This window comes from Trichosurus vulpecula, chromosome 3 (assembly GCF_011100635.1).
Source record: "Trichosurus vulpecula isolate mTriVul1 chromosome 3, mTriVul1.pri, whole genome shotgun sequence".
Taxonomy (NCBI): Eukaryota; Metazoa; Chordata; class Mammalia; order Diprotodontia; family Phalangeridae; genus Trichosurus; species Trichosurus vulpecula.
This window is the reverse complement of record NC_050575.1, coordinates 156,897,497-156,914,698: the sequence shown is the minus strand read 5'-3', so window position 1 is coordinate 156,914,698 and position 17,202 is coordinate 156,897,497. Positions and strand designations below refer to the sequence as shown.

General features: G+C 38.2%; 1 protein-coding gene across 2 annotated transcripts in view; it reads right to left on the bottom strand.

Moving 5' to 3' along the window:
• Positions 1 to 17,202, bottom strand: part of RSPRY1 (ring finger and SPRY domain containing 1) — a 63,365-nt gene that overhangs the window by 7,083 nt on the left and 39,080 nt on the right. For both annotated transcript variants that reach the window (XM_036751736.1, XM_036751735.1), the window contains 3 exons: positions 5,306 to 5,417; positions 3,955 to 4,057; positions 245 to 397 (listed from right to left, as the gene is read on the bottom strand). In XM_036751736.1, the coding sequence (XP_036607631.1) occupies positions 245 to 397; positions 3,955 to 4,057; positions 5,306 to 5,417 (368 nt within the window). The remainder of the gene's footprint in view (positions 1 to 244; positions 398 to 3,954; positions 4,058 to 5,305; positions 5,418 to 17,202) is intronic.

Sequence of the window (17,202 nt, the reverse complement as noted above, 5' to 3'; positions counted from 1 at the left end):
GTTCTTCTTCCTTGAAAGTCTTTAAGTAGATACCCGATAAGCTTGTTAAGTGTGATATAGTGGAGATTCCTTTGTGTATGGGTTGGACTAGACTGCTGAGATCCCTTCCAATTCTCTAATTCTGTGATTCTGTGTCTACAAATTTGTAGAAGACCAAATACACACACACACACACACACACACACACACACACACACACACACACAGAGTACCCAGTCTGGGAAACACTGGGCATATCCCTTACCTTGGCAAAATGATTTTTTCTTCTGCTGACAAGAAGGCATAGTCATTGAAAGTGCTAAATTTGATAGGAGGGGGGTATTTGAATGGTTTTGCTCCGAAGTTGAACTCACACTGTTGATATGACATGAAACTTGCTGCAGCAAAAAAACCTGATCTGCAAATTAAAAATATATGCAAAATTAAAAAACTGGGTGCCATGGCAAATTTTAAGTTTCAGAAAGTTAGTGAAGGACAAAAAGTCCTTAGTGGACAAAACACAAACTGGTATAGAAGATCCTTGATAATCTAGCTCCAGCCTACTTTTCCAGAATTTCCACATAATTTCATTTAATACACTCCCCATTGCAGTTAAACAACATTACCAGCTATTCTCTGATCTTATCCTAACTTCTGCCTCTGCATTTCCACAGACCATTCCCTCATTCCATTCTGGAAGGTACTCCCTCATTTCCACTTGCTGAAATCCTTCTCTCTCTTAAAGGCTCCACACAGATGTTCTCTTATTCCATGAAGCCTTTTGTGACTGCCCAGATGAAAGCAATCTTTCCATTCTCAAGTTTTCCTTGATCAGTTTGCATATCTCTTTTTCTCCCATGACACCATTCTTATTTGCATACATATTGCAGTCTACCAATTTCTTGTGTAAGTTCTCTGAGGGGAAGGGCTATCATTTTTCATCTTTGTATCTATGTTGCCTTGTCCATAACAGTTTTCAGTCATTCCCTCTATGTTAGGGGTTCATAAACGTTTTTGTGTCATAGATTCCTTTGGTAGTTTAGTGAAGTCTAGCCCTTTGGGCAGCTAGGTGGCACCATAGTGCATAGAGCACAGGGCCTGGAGTCAGGAAGACTCATCTTTCTGATTTCAAATCTAGCTTCAGACACTAGCTGTGTGACCCTGGGCAAGTCACTTAACCTTGTTTGCCTCAGTTTCCTCACCTGTAAAATGAGCTGAAGAAGGAAATGGAAAAACTTTTCAATTTAATGTAATCAAAATTATCTATTTTATATTTCATAATGTTCTCTATCTCTTGTTTGGTCATAAATTCTTCCATTCTCCATAAATCTGACAAGTAAACTATTCCTTGTTCCTCTAGTTTGCTTATAGTAACAGCCTTTATATGAACAGACAATTTTTAAAAGAAGAAACACAGATTATTAACAATCCCTTGAAAAGATGTTCAACTTCACCCTTACTAATAATCAGAGTGATACAAATTAAAACAAATTTATAAGACCACCTCAGATCCATCAAATTGGGATTTGGGTTTTTCCCTTAAAATAAAAGGTTAAATTCTGAACTTAAACTTCAAGTAAAACAGCTATTTCTATATCAGAACAGAAAAAGGATTGTAAATGAAATTACAAGTCTCTATTAAATACAGCTTGCTTTCTTTTAAACTATATAATAAATTAACCAATTAACTTTCAAAGATGACCTATTTGCCTGGGATTCTTTCTAGCCTTCTATTCTCTTCTGTTCCTTAAAAAAAAAATGTTTCAGTAACCGTCTTTTCTTTCTTCTTTCTTTTTTTTTTAAGCTACCCTTTCCCTTACCTCTCCTCCCTCCCTATCCCCACTGAAAAGAAAAATGAAAAATAAAGCTCTTGTAACAAGTATTATGCATAGTCAAGCAAAACAAATTCTCACATTGGCTGTAAATGAAAATAATGAAAAATTTTAAAAGAATGAATGAAAAAAATTCTGCATCTTTGAATCCATTACCTCTCTCTCAGGGGGCAGGTGATGGTACAGGGGAGGGAATCTGTTTTATCATCACTCCTTTAGAATTGTGACTGGTCATTGCATTGATCAGAGCTCTTAAGGCTTTCAGAGTTGCTTCTCTTTATAAATACCCATGAAATTGGCAGAAAAAAAAACCACTCCAGTATCTTTGCCAAGAAAACCCCAACTGGGGTTATAAAGAATTAGATGCAACTAAAAAAGGACTGAACAACAACAGGGACCCCTTCTCACAATGTTTTAAAATGTATAAAATAAAATATACAGAATTACAAAGGAAACCAATTAGACTAGTGCAACTATCAAAGCCAGTGTCTCTGATAAAGGCCTCATTTTTTAAAATTTCTTTTTTGTTTTTAGTTTACCACACTCAGTTTCACAAGTTGAGTTCCAAATTTTCTCCCCTTCCCTCTCCTCTCCTCTCTCCCTCCAAGATGGCATGTAATCCAATATAGATTCTATATACACCTTCACATTAAACCTATTTTCACAATAGTCAAATTGTAAAGAAGAATTATAACCAATGGAATGAACCATGAGAAAGAAGAAACGAAACCAAAAAAGAGAGAGCAAATAGTTTGCGTCAACCTGCATTCAGACCCTGTAATTCTTTCTCTAGATGTGGATGGCTTTTTCCATCATGTAAAGGCTTCATGTCTAATATATACAGAGAAATGAGTCAAATTTATAAGAATGTAAGTCATTCCCCAATTGATAAATGGTCAAAGGATATGAACAAGCAGTTTTCAGAGGGAGAAATTAAAGCTATCTAAAATATATATTAAAAAATGCTCTAAATCAATACTGATTAGAGAAATGCAAATCAAAACAACTCTGAGGTACCATATCACACCTATCGGATTGGCTAACATGACAAAACAGGAAAATAATAAATGCTGGAGAAGATGTAGGAAAATTGGAACACTAATACATTGTTGGTGGAGTTGTGAACTGATCCAACCATTCTGGAGAGCAATTGGGAACTATACCCAAAGAGATATAAAACACTGCATACCCACTGACCCAGCAATACCACTTCTATCTAGGTCTGTATCCTAAAGAGATCATAAAAATGGGAAAAGGACCCACAGGTACAAAAATATTTATAGCAGCTCTTTTTGGAGAATGGCTGAACAAGTTGTGGTATAAATGGAATACTGTTGGGCTATAAGAAATGATGAGCAGGCAGACTTCAGAAAAATCTGGAAAGACTTATATGAACTGATGCTGAGTGAAGTGAGCAGAACCAGGAGGACATTGTAAACAGTAACAGCAACATCGTGCAATGACTAATTTTGACAGACTCAGCTCTTCTCAGCAATGCAAGGATCTAAGACAACCCCAAAAGACTGAGGATGGAAAATGCTATCCACATTCAGAAAAAGAAATATGGAGTCTGAACGCAGATGGAAGCATACCATTTGCTCTTCTTTGTTTGTTTTGTTTCTTCTTTCTCATGGTTCCTCCCATTGGGTTCTAATTGCTCTTTACAACATGACTTGTGAAAATATGTTTAATATGAATATATATGTAGAGGCTAAATCAGATTGCATGCTGTCTTGGGGAGTTGGGGGGAGAAAATTTAGAACTCAAAATCTTATGGAAGTGAAAGTTAAAAACTAAAAATAAAATCTGTTCATATACTTTGACTATTTACTCACTGCAGCCTGTAGTCCAGACTGACTTTTTAATAGCTCCTTTTATAGTTTAGATATAATATATGCCTTAAATATTTTTTCCTAATCTATTACTTTCTTTTTAATTTAATCATATTGTCTTGTCATATATTTCTTATTTCCAACTTATGGAAAATTTCAGTCCAAGCATTAACTGAAGGGACACCAAAGATACTTTGACTTGTCAACAAAGAAACTGTCAGAGAAAGAGACAATACAAATTCAGATTTTCTGGAAGAACATGGATATTGTTTTGTTTAGGCCCACAGTTCCAAATGGGGACAGATACTTACACAGCAGATGTAAAGACTTGCTTCTCAGCAGGAAGCTGGTTGCCATTTAAGCAGAAGATCATTTGTTTTTCTTGCAAGTCTAGAAGAAATCCTATTGTATCTCCTAGAAGATAAAACAAACATATTAGGATTATAGATTTTAAATTCTAGTGTTTTAATATTTGAGCATATCAGAGCACAGAATCAGGTTTTCAGTTGTAGTTGGGCTGAAAACCGGCTTTTCCATCTAGCATTCAAGTTCCTCTGTAATCAAACCCTAACTTATCTATCTAAACTTTTTTCCCCACTGCCTTCCAACATAGATCCTTTGCTCTTGCCAGGCCAGTTGGTTTTGCCAACAAGAAAGGGACTCTGAGGTTTAGTAGAGTCTGTCTGCCATCTCATGAGCTCCCCACTAGTGAGAAAGAATCTACTTGGCTACCTGTGTTTAATCAATCAGTCTAATCTATCGATCAGTCCAATTAATTGATCAGGAGGCATTTATGAAGCATCTCCCAAGCCAGGTGCAAGGGATACAAAGGCAAAAAATAAACAATCCCTGCTTTGAAGGAGCTTCATGATATCTTTATTACTCTACTATTGATCTATTATTCCAAGAATGAGGCCTAACTTAAATGCTTTTATTTCCAAATGTGTTACATGCTGGTACATGGCAGCATGGGCCCATTAGTGTAGGGCCTAAGAAAAAGCAGAAAGAACCAGATGTAGGTAATAAGTATTTCTCATAAAAAATGAAGTCCTGATTCACTAATGGTCTACTTTTTTCACTAATGGTCTACCTGTTCCTAACTGCTATTGGTTATCTGTTGGCTGTTGGGGTACTTTGCAATTATATAAAACATTTCTAAGCTGAACATTTTTTTGTATCAACCTATCTGCAAGGCTGCTTCATGCTGAGCCAAGAATGTCATTAAGTAAGGAGCCTTTGGACATTTTAACTTCATGAATCCTGATTTTTAATGGAATCATAATTTCAGTATTCACGATGGCCAAGTTTACACAACTGCTTTTGTTCAAAATATGACTACAGTAGAAACTAGAATTCAAACAAAATGCAGGAACAGCTGAAATGTCAGTACAGTTTAATTTAATGTAATATTCAACATACCTGGAATTCAACTGCTAGAGAAAATGCAACTTTATGAGACTAAAAATTCTTAAAAGTCTAAGATTTACCAGTTCAGATAAAAACAGTTTGTTGTAATATGTTAGATTGGAATACCATTACTTTTCCCCTTTTATTCTTCATGACTTAAAAAAAAAAAACAAAACACCCCAAACTGCAATATTAGTGACTTAGTAGTAAACAGCAATTTTAGCCAGGGCCCAAAGTCCAAAGTTAAATGAATACCTTCTTTCCAACAGGGGTGTGAATGTGGTTTACTTCTGGCATTATACCAAATCAGCTGCCGGCAGCCATCATATGCACAAGAATACTCATCATCTCCAATACCATAGCCTTCCTGTAGAGAAGGCAAAATAGCAGGACTTCACATGCTTGGTTAAAGTTGTTGGCTATTCTCTGAAATCAATTCCATTTCTCTTTAAGGAACTAATTAACCAATTTTGTAGTTAACTACATAGGTGCCCATGACATCTATTCCTATTACCTACTTGTCTTTAAAAACTTCATTCTTCTTTGTAAGAGTACTGACAGGGGAAAAGAAATGACATTCAATTCAGACAATGACACCATTCTTTAGGACCACTAGAGGAAAGTGTTTTTTGTAGAAGAGGTTAAAAAGACATATCAAACCCTGTTGTTACAAATGCTAGAACAAATATGTCTATTAAAAACACCATTTCGCACCCCCATACTACTGATTTGACTTGACATAGACTACGACAAAATTCCAGAACAGGAAGTTTTTGGATTTCCCTATGAGATTTTTGAGGAGTTCTGTCTAAAAGAAGGTTTCTTCCACTACTCATGGATATCAATTATCTACCTCTACTAAAGGGGAAGGGGAAGAAGAAGGGGAAGAGAAGAAAATAAACATTTATGTAGCATCTAATAGGTGCCAGGCACTGTGCTTTTTTACAAATATCTCATTTGATGTTCAAAACAACTCTGAGGTAGGTGGTATTAGTTTAATTTTACAGTTGAGAAAACTGAGATAAAAAGAGGTTTAAGTGACTTGCCTATGTCCTATAGCTAGCAAGTATCTGGGACCAGATTTGAACTTAGGTCTTCCAGACTCTATAGCCAGCACTCTATCCATTGTGCTGCCAGTTGCCTCTCAGACTTGTTCTGATGACTTATAGTGTAGGATGAGCCTGGGTTCACCTTATGCTAGGGGAACATAAGTTCTCACAGTTCCTACTAAAATGCAAAGGATTTGAATACAGGCTGAGTCACAGATTGTGTGTCTGTTGCTGGAGGACCAGCCTAGCTGAATTCAGAGGTTCATTATCAGAAGAACAGCAACTAAATGATGAATTTTCTTCTGGCCACAGAAAATGATCACTAGATTTACTAAATCAGACAGGCCCATCTGATCTCTTTGCTGGCTCAATACCTTCTTCCTAGTACTTAAGAGAGAAAAGACTTACATTGCTCTTGACTGTAGGAGCCCCTATTAAATGGTACTTCCCCCATAGCCAACTCCTTTCTTCCTACTCTCCAAATTTCTGGCATTCATTCAGGCTTGCCATCTTGGGAGTCAAAAAGCCTACTCCCCAGCTACTACCACCTGCTCTCTAATCTTTAAACTCTAGCTCCCTCCCTGGACCTTACTGTCTTCAACTCTGCCCTTTGGAACCCCTATTTATCATTAACAAATTTTCCTTCATCCTTACGTGGGGTAGTGGATAGAGTAGCCTTGAAGTTAGGAAGACGAGGACTCAAATCTTGCCTCTGACACTCTGAGACCATAGGCAAGTTACTTAACCTCTCTGAACCTCAGTTTATCTTTAAAATGGGCATAATAATACCTATACTACAATAACTACCTCATAAGATTGTTGTGAAATTCAAATGAGATAAGATTGTGGTGAGGGATACAGTAGAGACAAAATCCATAGGATTTGGAAGACTAACAGGATGTAGGAGAGGGGCGAGGAGGAGTGAAGAGTTAAGGGTGATTCCAAGGTAGTGAACCTGGGTGACTGGAAGGATGGTGGTTCTCTGGACTAAAATAGGGAAGTTAGGAAGTAGGGTGAATTGGGTGTTGGGGAGGGAAGGTGAGTTCTATTTTTTACATGTTGAGAATGAGATGACTGCAAGACATCAGAAAGATATTACTAGACCCTTTCTCTAGTACTGGAAGTTCTTTTTCTTCCCAGATACAACAGACAAGGAAGAAGAGTAGATATCTTTCACATGGTGTCTGCAGTTATCATTCAGTAACTTCTCCCAAGAAGTTCACTCCAGTTTATATCAGTCTGTTTATATCCTTGTCCCAGTCACCTAACAGCTCCCAAATCATTCTTTTCCTTTTTTTTTTTTAAATTAAGATGTTTTATTTTTAGTTTACAACACTCAGTTCCATATAATTTTGAGCTTCAGATTTTCTCCCCCCCGCCCAAGACGGCATGGAATCTGATACATCTTCTACATGTAACTTTGCATTGAACTTATTTACACAATAGTCAAGTTGTGAAGAAGAATTATGACCAATGGAATGAATCAGCAGAAAGAAGAAACAAAACTGAAAAAAAAAAAGGAAAAACCGACGGTGAGGTGGGAAATGGAGAGCATATATAAGTTAAGTGGATGTACTTAAACCTGGGCCTTGGAGTTCATCAAGTTTCTCATCTCTGATCATTTTACATCTTGATTCTACTTCAGTCACCCACACAGACAGTCACAACCTAGATCTGACCACCACCCATAACCAGGAGTATGATGGAGACTGCTCTGAGAGCTGATTGTTAAATTTTCGGTGTGACTATCTACACCCTGGAAACCTGTAATCACTAAAGATCAGGGCTTGGTTTATTGTTTTGTTGATTGTCTAGACTTAAGTGTTATCAATGGAGATTAAATTTAAAAGTGTGTGAATACTTTTAGAGTTCCAAATTTTTTTTTCCTCCCCTCCCCTCCCCAAGACAGCATGCAATCTGATATGTTGTACAACTGCAATCCTATTAGATATATTTCCACATTAGTCATGTTGTGAAGGAAGAATCAGAACAGAAAGAAAAAAAAGAGAAAATAGTATGCTTCTATCTGCATTTAGACTCCATAGTTCTTTCTCTCAATGTGGATAGCATTTTCCATCGTGAGTCTTTTGGAATTGTCTATAGATCACTGTATTACTGAGAAGAGCTAACTCTATCAAAATTGGTCAACACATAGTGTTGCTTGTTACTGTGTACAGTGTTCTCTCGGTTTTGCTCACCTCACTCAGTATCATTTTATGTAAGTCTTTCCCAGGTTTTTCTGAAATCTGTCTGCTCATCATTTCTTAAACGACAACAGTACTCCATTACTTTCATATACCACAACTTGTTCAGCCATTCCCCAACTGATGGGCATCCCCTCAATTTCCAATTCTTTGCCACTACAAAAAAGCTGCTATAAATATTTCTGTACATGTAGGTCCTTTCCTCTTTTTTATGAAATCTTTGGGATACAGATCTAATAGTGGTATTGCTGGATAGAAGGGTATGCACAGTTTCATAGTCCTTTGGTGAATACTTTATTTTTCTGGTTGTTAAATATTTACCAGCACACCTCCATCTTACTCTATAAACACTACTTGAACTTAGCCCCTAACCTCAAAGAACTTACATTCTACTGATAGGGAGAGGAGGGAAGGGAGACATCGTGCATCTATTCTTTCCCCTCTCCAACATGTCCTTCAGATAGCTGTCATATTGGTATTCTTCTGCTCCAAGTTGTTAGCATCACCCCAAAAGTACCCTGTATCTATTTATATGTCGTTTGTATTTACTTGTGCCCAAAGCAAATACAAGGTAACTTTGGGAAACCCTAACACCCAGAGGAATTAGGAAAAGCCTCTTATAGAGGCATTGTCACTTGAGCTGAAACTCAACAGGAGCCACAGATTCTTTTGAGGCAGAGTTGAAGCGGAACAACATTTCAGGAATGGGGGACAGCCTGTGCTGGGGCACAGAGGCAAGAGGAAGCCTGTCATATGTAAAGAATAGTGAGTACACCAGATTGCCTGGAATACAGTGACTGTGAATGGGAATAATGGATAATGAGTTTAGAAAGACAGGCTAGGACCAGATTATTCTACATATTATACTAGAAGCAATAGAGAGTCACTAAAAGTGTGAGGGATTTACATGGTCAGACCCATGCTTTGGGAACATTGATATGGCAGCTATCTGTAAAAAAGAAGGGGACTGGCTATATGTAAGGAGAGCAATTAGAGGGCTACTGGAATTATCTAGGTCATAGGTAATGAGGACCTGAATTAGGGTGATTGTGGTATGCATGGAGATTACTATTAATTTCTGTATCCACAGCCTGTCTCACAGGACTTGACAATTGAGTGGCTATGTCATCGCTATGTTGGGGTCAATTAGTAGGAGTAGAAGCAAGATTTCAAAGGGTTGAGGAGTGGGAAATGACAAAGTAGAAGCAATAAATGCAGTTTTTTCCTATGATGACAGCTCTAAAGGAGAACACAGTTATAGGCTAATAGTTTGAGGGATGGGATGGTAAAGTCAACTGAAACCAGCACTTCTAGTTGTACTTTTGATTACATCCTCACTTGTTTCCTTCAGGAATTGCCCCTTCCATCATTGTCCTTCTATCTCTCACTTTCGAATTCACTTTATTGGTGCCTTGGTCTTCCCCATCCTTGAAAAGGATCCATTTTTGACCCTTACATACAATCAAGCTATTGTCCCTCACCTCTTCTACTTTTCACAGTCATTTAAGTCACCTATATTCATTGGTTCCATTTCCTCACTTTTCAATTACTTCTCAACTCCCTGGTTCCCAACTCAACCTTTCAGCTGAATCTGTTGTCTTCAGAGTTATCAACAATCCTTTAACTGTTCAATCAGATACCCCCTCCCCCGCTCAGGATATGGTACTTCAGTGTCCATTTGGTCTGCTATTGAGGCAGCCACAGTCAATCTGATACTCCCTTCCCCTTTCAATCTTCATCCTCCTTAATCTGAGGCTTCTGTCCTCATTAGCTAATTCTTTCCTGTGCACTTTCTCCTTCCTTGTTTTTTTCTGACACTTCTCTCTTAGTCTTCCTGTTTTAATCACTCCTTTTTAGTTTCCTTTACTAGATCATCATCCTTTTCCTGGTTTTGTATCAGGGGTTGTACCCAGTGCTCTGACCTGTGTTTTCCTCTCCTTTAATATCCTCTTTTGGTGATCTCATCCATTTCTATGAGTTCAACTGCTATCTTGTCACAGACATCAACTAAATCTATGTTTCTAGCTCTAATCTCTCTAACGAACTCCAGTTCTGCATCACCAACTGCTTGCTGGACAGCTCTGGATACCTCCTCAGTACCACAAAATCAAGTTAACTAAAACAAAGCTCAATATTTTCTGAGTCTCTCATTATTTTCACTTTGACTTTCAATCTCTTTAACTTTTATCACTTTCTTAGCCCATCACCTCTGATCTGGTTTTGCTTTCCTCTCTTCCCAAAGTTGATTCTCTAGTTAATAAGTACATAATTCTTTACTCTTGAGTTCAAGGGACTGTTGGAATAAGTCCCGCTAGGGCAAGGGTCCTTAACTTTCTTAGTATCATTGGCAGTCTGGTGAAGTCTATAGCTCCCTTCTCAGAAGGTTTGTTGCTTACCACTGTAACTGAAGGAACAACTAAATTTCAGTGAGAGGTTAGTGAAAATAAAGACGTACTTTTTTTCCCTCACCCAACTTCACCATGGACCTCCTGAAATCCATTTATGGACTCAGAGAACCCTTGCTCTAGGGTGACGACTGAGGTTTCCTCCAAGTTCAGGCTGTTTTAATTATAGCAACTGGGGGTATGAGGGGCTGCTGTATACCAGTAGCCAAATTACTATTATACCAAAAGGACCCTCAATGGATCCACAGAGATATCTCAATTTCTATCAGGGGGCAGGTAGACCACTAAAGAGCCTCCTTGCTTATGTAGGGGTGGGTGGCAGATCCTGTTTGGCTCTCAGTCATAATGCCTGATTGTGGGGAAGGGTCTTATTGTAGACATGGGTCTTACTGTGGGTAGGGCTAAATGGAAGCTTTTCAAATTGTCCTCACCATACCATGTGGTTAGAATTAAACAATAACTGAAAGGAGAGGGGAAGAAGGTCAAAGATATTTCCTCCCTATTAATGGAGGTGAAGAAAGTTGGAGACCTAATTAAACAAGCTCTCCTTATAATGACCCTACGTGGCTGAAGAAGGCAGCCGATTACATGACTGACAACAGATGGGTCTGGGATTATTGATCTGCCAATGACTTTTTCTCCACTCTCATGGCTGAGAGTAGCCGGAAGCAGTATATTTTCATCTGGGAAGGAGTTCAATATACCATTCTTGCTCAGAGTTTTTTGATTTCTCCTTCCTATTGTCATATTTTGGTATGTAGAGATCTGAAAGAGGCCCCACTTCCTAAGGAAAATGACATCTACTACTATATGGACAATAAGGGCCAGATGAGGCCACAGTGGAAGAGGTTCTATGTTGGCAGGTGGCTCATATGAGAGAGAAGAGGTAGGAGATCACCCTTAAGAAAATTCAGGGGTCTAGTCCACTAAGTTTTGGGGAAAATACTGAATGGGGAGAATATATACAATTCCAGGTGTAGTCCATAATGAGCTACTGGCCTTCACTCTCCCACAGACTGAAAAGGAAACCACAGGTTTACTGGACTCTTACTGGATCAATATGGCATGATCTCAAATCATTCTTGAAGTGCCTGACTGTCAAACTGATTACTGAATTTTCCTTAAGAGGCTTGCCCTCACTGCAGTTGATGCCTATCAGGATATAGTACTACAGTATCCATTTGGTCTGCTAATGAGGCAACCACAATCAAGCCCTTACAGAACATATCCTTCCTTTCTCAGATAAGTGTACCCAGTCTACTGTGAAGAAGATCCAAGACTGAGGTCATCACCATTATATTTGCTGAGTTTTCCATCTTCCATACCATCCTCAGGCAGCTAATATTGTGGAATGATGTAATGGATTTTAAAAAAACAATAGTTTTGTCCTGACATTACTAATTTTGGGGTCTAAGTGTCCTATGTCCAGAGGCTATAGTTGAAAATACAATGCTCTGGAAAGGGGAAGGGTCTCCATACCAGTGGTTTCTTGGATCCAGGGATCCGGAGGACTTACCAGATGAAGATAGACTTACTTCTGAACATACTTCTACTTAATCCTCTATAGTTATTCCTTATTCTGTCCCCTAAGTGAGGCCATCTGGCTCTTGAGTTTTTTGCTCCCCTAAAAAGATTCTATACAATCTGGGGAGATAATTCTCATCCCCTTAAAATGGCAGGTTTCCTTTCCCCAGGATGGTTTGGACAATTCCTTTCTAGAAAATCTTTGAGGGACCAAGAGAGATATTTTGCTTTTTAGAGATATAGGAGAGGTGAAACCGTCATTACAATTAAAGATGAACTGGACTTCCATTTGAAAAAAAAAATGGAATTCTTTAGCTGACTTGGTAGTAATTTTGAATCTCTGAGGGAAGGTGACTGGAAGTTTTTACCTAACTCTCATAGAAGGGTGTTCAGTGGAAGCCTTCAAAGGGGCAAAAATTTGGTACCATAGCCATGATGGGGCTATTATGGAGAGAGAAGTGTGGACTAGTGTATTCAGGGAACACTGTTTGGGTAGCAGTACAGGATTGCTACTATTATCAATTTGGGCCTTGGGACAGGATGTAGGCAACAGGCCCATGACATTCTTAGTTATTTTGATAGAGATAGCTTTGGATTTGTAATGGGAAGCAGTAATAAAATCTATTTGCCATCATCTGTGCTATAGATCTGATGTTCTTTCTACTACTTCTGGCCTTTCAGATTGGTTTTTATATCAGAAGATCTACTAGGAACTGCCTCTTGACATTACCCTCATTTTTAAAGATGACTGTTAATAGTTTCTGGGCTGGTTCTTTAAGGAACTTCCCACCTCAACTCTACCTCTTCCATCATCTACCTCTTCTGTTATTGCCTCTTGCCTTATTTGTTGTTCATTCTTCATTCTCGAGAGAACCAATCACATGAGGAAGGTGATGCCACAACTTGCAAGGAAATTGGATTTAAGTGAAGGAAGTCTGTGCAAAGTCACCAGCCTCACTCTCTCCTCCAGAGTCATCTAGGTCCAGTGGCAAGTAATAGCCTTCCAATTGGTTCCCTGCCTCAATTCTTTCACCATTCTAATCCAACCTCTGTTCAGCTGACAAAGCAATTTAAAGCTCACTCTTCACCATCTCACCCCTGCCTCAATGAGTTCCAGTTTCTTATCCCCAGTTCTGGAATGTTCCATTCTCACATCTCCATCTCTTAGTTTTCCAGCTTCCTCCAAGACTAAAATCCCACCTTCTGCAGAAGGTTTCTCCAGGTACTCCCAGCTATGTCTTTCCTTTTGATCACTTTCCCATATACCCTGTATATAACTAGTTATTTACATGCTGTTGCCCCTATTATAATTTGAGTTCTTTGAGGGCAGGGGGATGTTTTTATCCTTTAAAAAAAAACCATCCTTAGGACTAAGCACAGCACCTGGCACATAGTAAGGAGTTAATAAATAAATGCTTGATGACTGTTTCCTTTTTTTGGATGTGAACTCCTAATGTGAAATTTTTCTAAGTCAATATTTTCCTTCCTCAAACTGTCTTCTCCTATATGATATAACTTTTGAGACAGGAACTGTTGTTTGGTTTCTGCATCCTCTGGCATCTAGCATAGTGTTTTGTAAATAGCAGGTGCTTATACAAAATTTTTTTCTGGGATGTGTCGAATTTTCTAAGGGATGGAGGGTATTATGATCTGCATTGAAGGAGGGAGAACCAACATTGATGAAATCACAGATTCTTGAAGTATCAATTATGCAGGTTACAGTTGTTCCTCTTCTCTCATTAGCACAGATAGTCAAGGAGAAAGAATTTAAGGAATACGTCAATATTTTGATGGCACTGTTATTCCACTGATGTGAGTACCCCCTCCAGTGATGAAGATTACAATCCACCCACACCTTCTTATCCCCTAAATCTTCTCCATATCCTCCAATAAATTCTCCACAGGAGGGCCATTCAATGTGGTAGGGCTTTTCCCTAGATCTCTTTATACTACAAAGGTACCAATGGAGCATGCAAGCTAACTGCTACTTCATATTTTCTACATTATTAGCCCTCTTCTTTTTCAACCTTTTTGATGATATATTTAACATAATCTTTAATATGCAATTTGTCATGAGTAATGCATTACAGTTTTTCACTGCCCTTTGGGTAACTTGTAATTTTCATTCATCAGAGATTGTGGTATTTATATCCATGATTTGTAGCCATATAACATCTCCTGAAAAACATTAATATTAAAAAAAGATGGATTTGTTTCTAAAGGTTAGGATCACTAAAAGTGCCAATTTCCCAAATTCAATCCAGTGTGTATTCTCTTCTCTTCAACTCTGAGCCCAATTCATTAATTATTCATAATGTCTGCCCAAGAGAGATGAACTTATGGGCTTGGTAAAAAGGCAGAGATACAGAATCAAGGGCAGTTAATGTTGGTTGTAACTAATTCACCAATTTGCCAAAAATAATACAAGCCTGCCCTTTCCGTTGGCTATACAAGCTATATCGCTCTGTAGGATCATGGTCGTTGGCCTTTTCCAAATGATTATCAGCTCCCAAGACAGCATTTGAGGGGCAAAAGCAAATATCACAAACAGTCCTTCTCTATCTTTAATTTCTATTATTCTATGACTTACTGACCAGGGATACTTCAAAAGAAAAATAAAGTCTTAGAGGTGGCCTAAAACAAGACGAAGTCCAGGTCTATTATAGACACCTTAACATGTAAGATATTTTTCCTGATAAATTCTAAAACAAAGCTCTACTGTAGAGATTCAGTCTTAAATATTCCTGTTTTTTAGGGTTAGTTCCAATAATGTTAACCTTAACTCTCCTTACTTAGAACTAAGTGAAGTAGCTATGTGAAAAGATTTATTCTAAAAATCTCTGAGTCTGTGATTTAAGAATTAGCTATGGATATTGAAACAGGGATGAAAAAAATCCTAGCAAGAATAGTTTGGTTTTCATGAGTTGAGGTGGATAAATGGGAAATAAGGCAGTTAGTTATGTTATTTTGGAGATCTTTCTATACTCTACTTTTCCCAGCCACTTTTATTTCTATGTGTACATACTAAGAACTTATTGGTATTAGGTAAAATTATTAAAAAGAATTACAAACAAATTAGGATTTTGGCTAGTGTTCATTAAAGGTATGTTCTGAATGTATTATCCTATTGCTCAATGGAGCTGTTATTAATTACTTTTTTAAAAAAAATTTTATTGTTGCTTAGGAAAAAACTCCTGCCACATGGCTATTATTTTCCAATCTGATCCCCTGAGTAGAACTCTCTCTTGAAACAAAGAAATACTGGTAAACAAAATAAGTCAACACATCAGCCATGTCTGACAATGTCTGGCTCATTACACACATATAGTCCACCACCTCTCTGCCAAAAGGAGACAAGTATGTTTTGCTGTTAATCCTCATATGTATCTATTTCAAACCCTCCATGTGCATATTTATTGGTAATAGATAAACATAGAGGCATAGTTATAAATCCCCAAAGAACTTACTCTATAGTTGACAAGAAGAAGAAATTACCTTAGAACCTTGAGGCACATTTTAAAAATATGGCTAATAACAATGTTTACCAGCGTCTTTGGAATATCCTTTCTAAACTAAAAATCCACATTGGGGGATTTAAAGGGAATCTTTTTTTTATAAGAAATGTTAATCCTTAGAGACTGAGTGTATAACAGGAATTACTTATCCTGTAAAAAAAAATACACTGCATCTGTTGACCATTTTTTTAATCTCTAAAATAATAACAACAATACCCATGTGAAGCAAAATAGTATGTGTGACAGTGTTATGAGGATCCTGCATTTGTGAAGAGACTAACCTGGACTTTATCAACTTCTAACAGGAAACTAAGTATTTAGGTAAGAAAAATGTATAAAAAGAAATCCAAAGCTTGTCATACTGCTTGTAAAAGAATAGGCTGTTCTTTGAGCTGTGCCTGTCCACAGGGGCCCACCCCCCCCACCCCCAATCCTTTTTTAAGCCTCTTAATTTTAGGAGCCAACTATCTGCTATTACATGTTATAGACTAGTATTATCTATCATGTACTTAAACTCTGGCACTCTAGGCTGACTGGTTAAGTTTTTTAAATGATAATACTCAGCTACAGACATATTTATTAGGTCTCCTCCAGCCCTGAAGTGAGTTTTGCTGACAAATGAGGAGACTGGGTAATTTTATCTCTTAGCTTCTCCCTGCGTTTGAGCGAAATGAAAAACTACCATGGCGTAGTGAAAACCTGGGTTCTAGCCCTAGATCTTAGTAGTGCTGTGTAACCATACACGAGTCCATTTCTGTTGAGCTTTGGTTTCCTCATCTGTAAAATGGGGATAACCATCCTTTCTCTTCTCACCTCACAAGAGTATATCCTAAGGCTCAAATCAGGAAAGGGATGTGAAAGGACTCTGAAAACTATCAATCACAAAATACGGATATGGATCGTGATCATGATGATGACGATCTCTTTGAAAATCATTCCTTGTTGGTCATTAGCACAATGTGGCCTTCTCTGCCCAGGGGAACTGCTCTGAATTAATGATCAGGTTAAACTTGAGCCACGATAGAACTGAGGTTATTCAGACCATGCATCACAGAGAAGAGCTACCTATGAGGTTTCTGACAAAAGCACAAGTTCACTGGGAACTTGATGCTGACTAATTTCCACATGGCCCTATGAGCCTTTAGAAGACCTTTGTGCACACCAGGCAAGGGCCCAAACTTGCCCTTCCTGCTACTTAATGTCTACCAATGGGTTTTGAGTCTCCTGACATATGTGGCTTGAGTCCAGGAAAAAGCTACAAGCCATGATGAGGCACTTAGGTGATACAGTGGACAGGGTGCTGGCCCGGAATCGGGAAGCTGTTGTTGTTCAGTTGTTTCAGTCATGTCCAACTCTGTGACCCCATTTGGGGTTTTCTTGGCAGACACTGGAGTGGCTTGCCATTTCCTTCTCCAGCTCATTTTATAGAAGAGGAAACTGAGACAAACAGGGTGA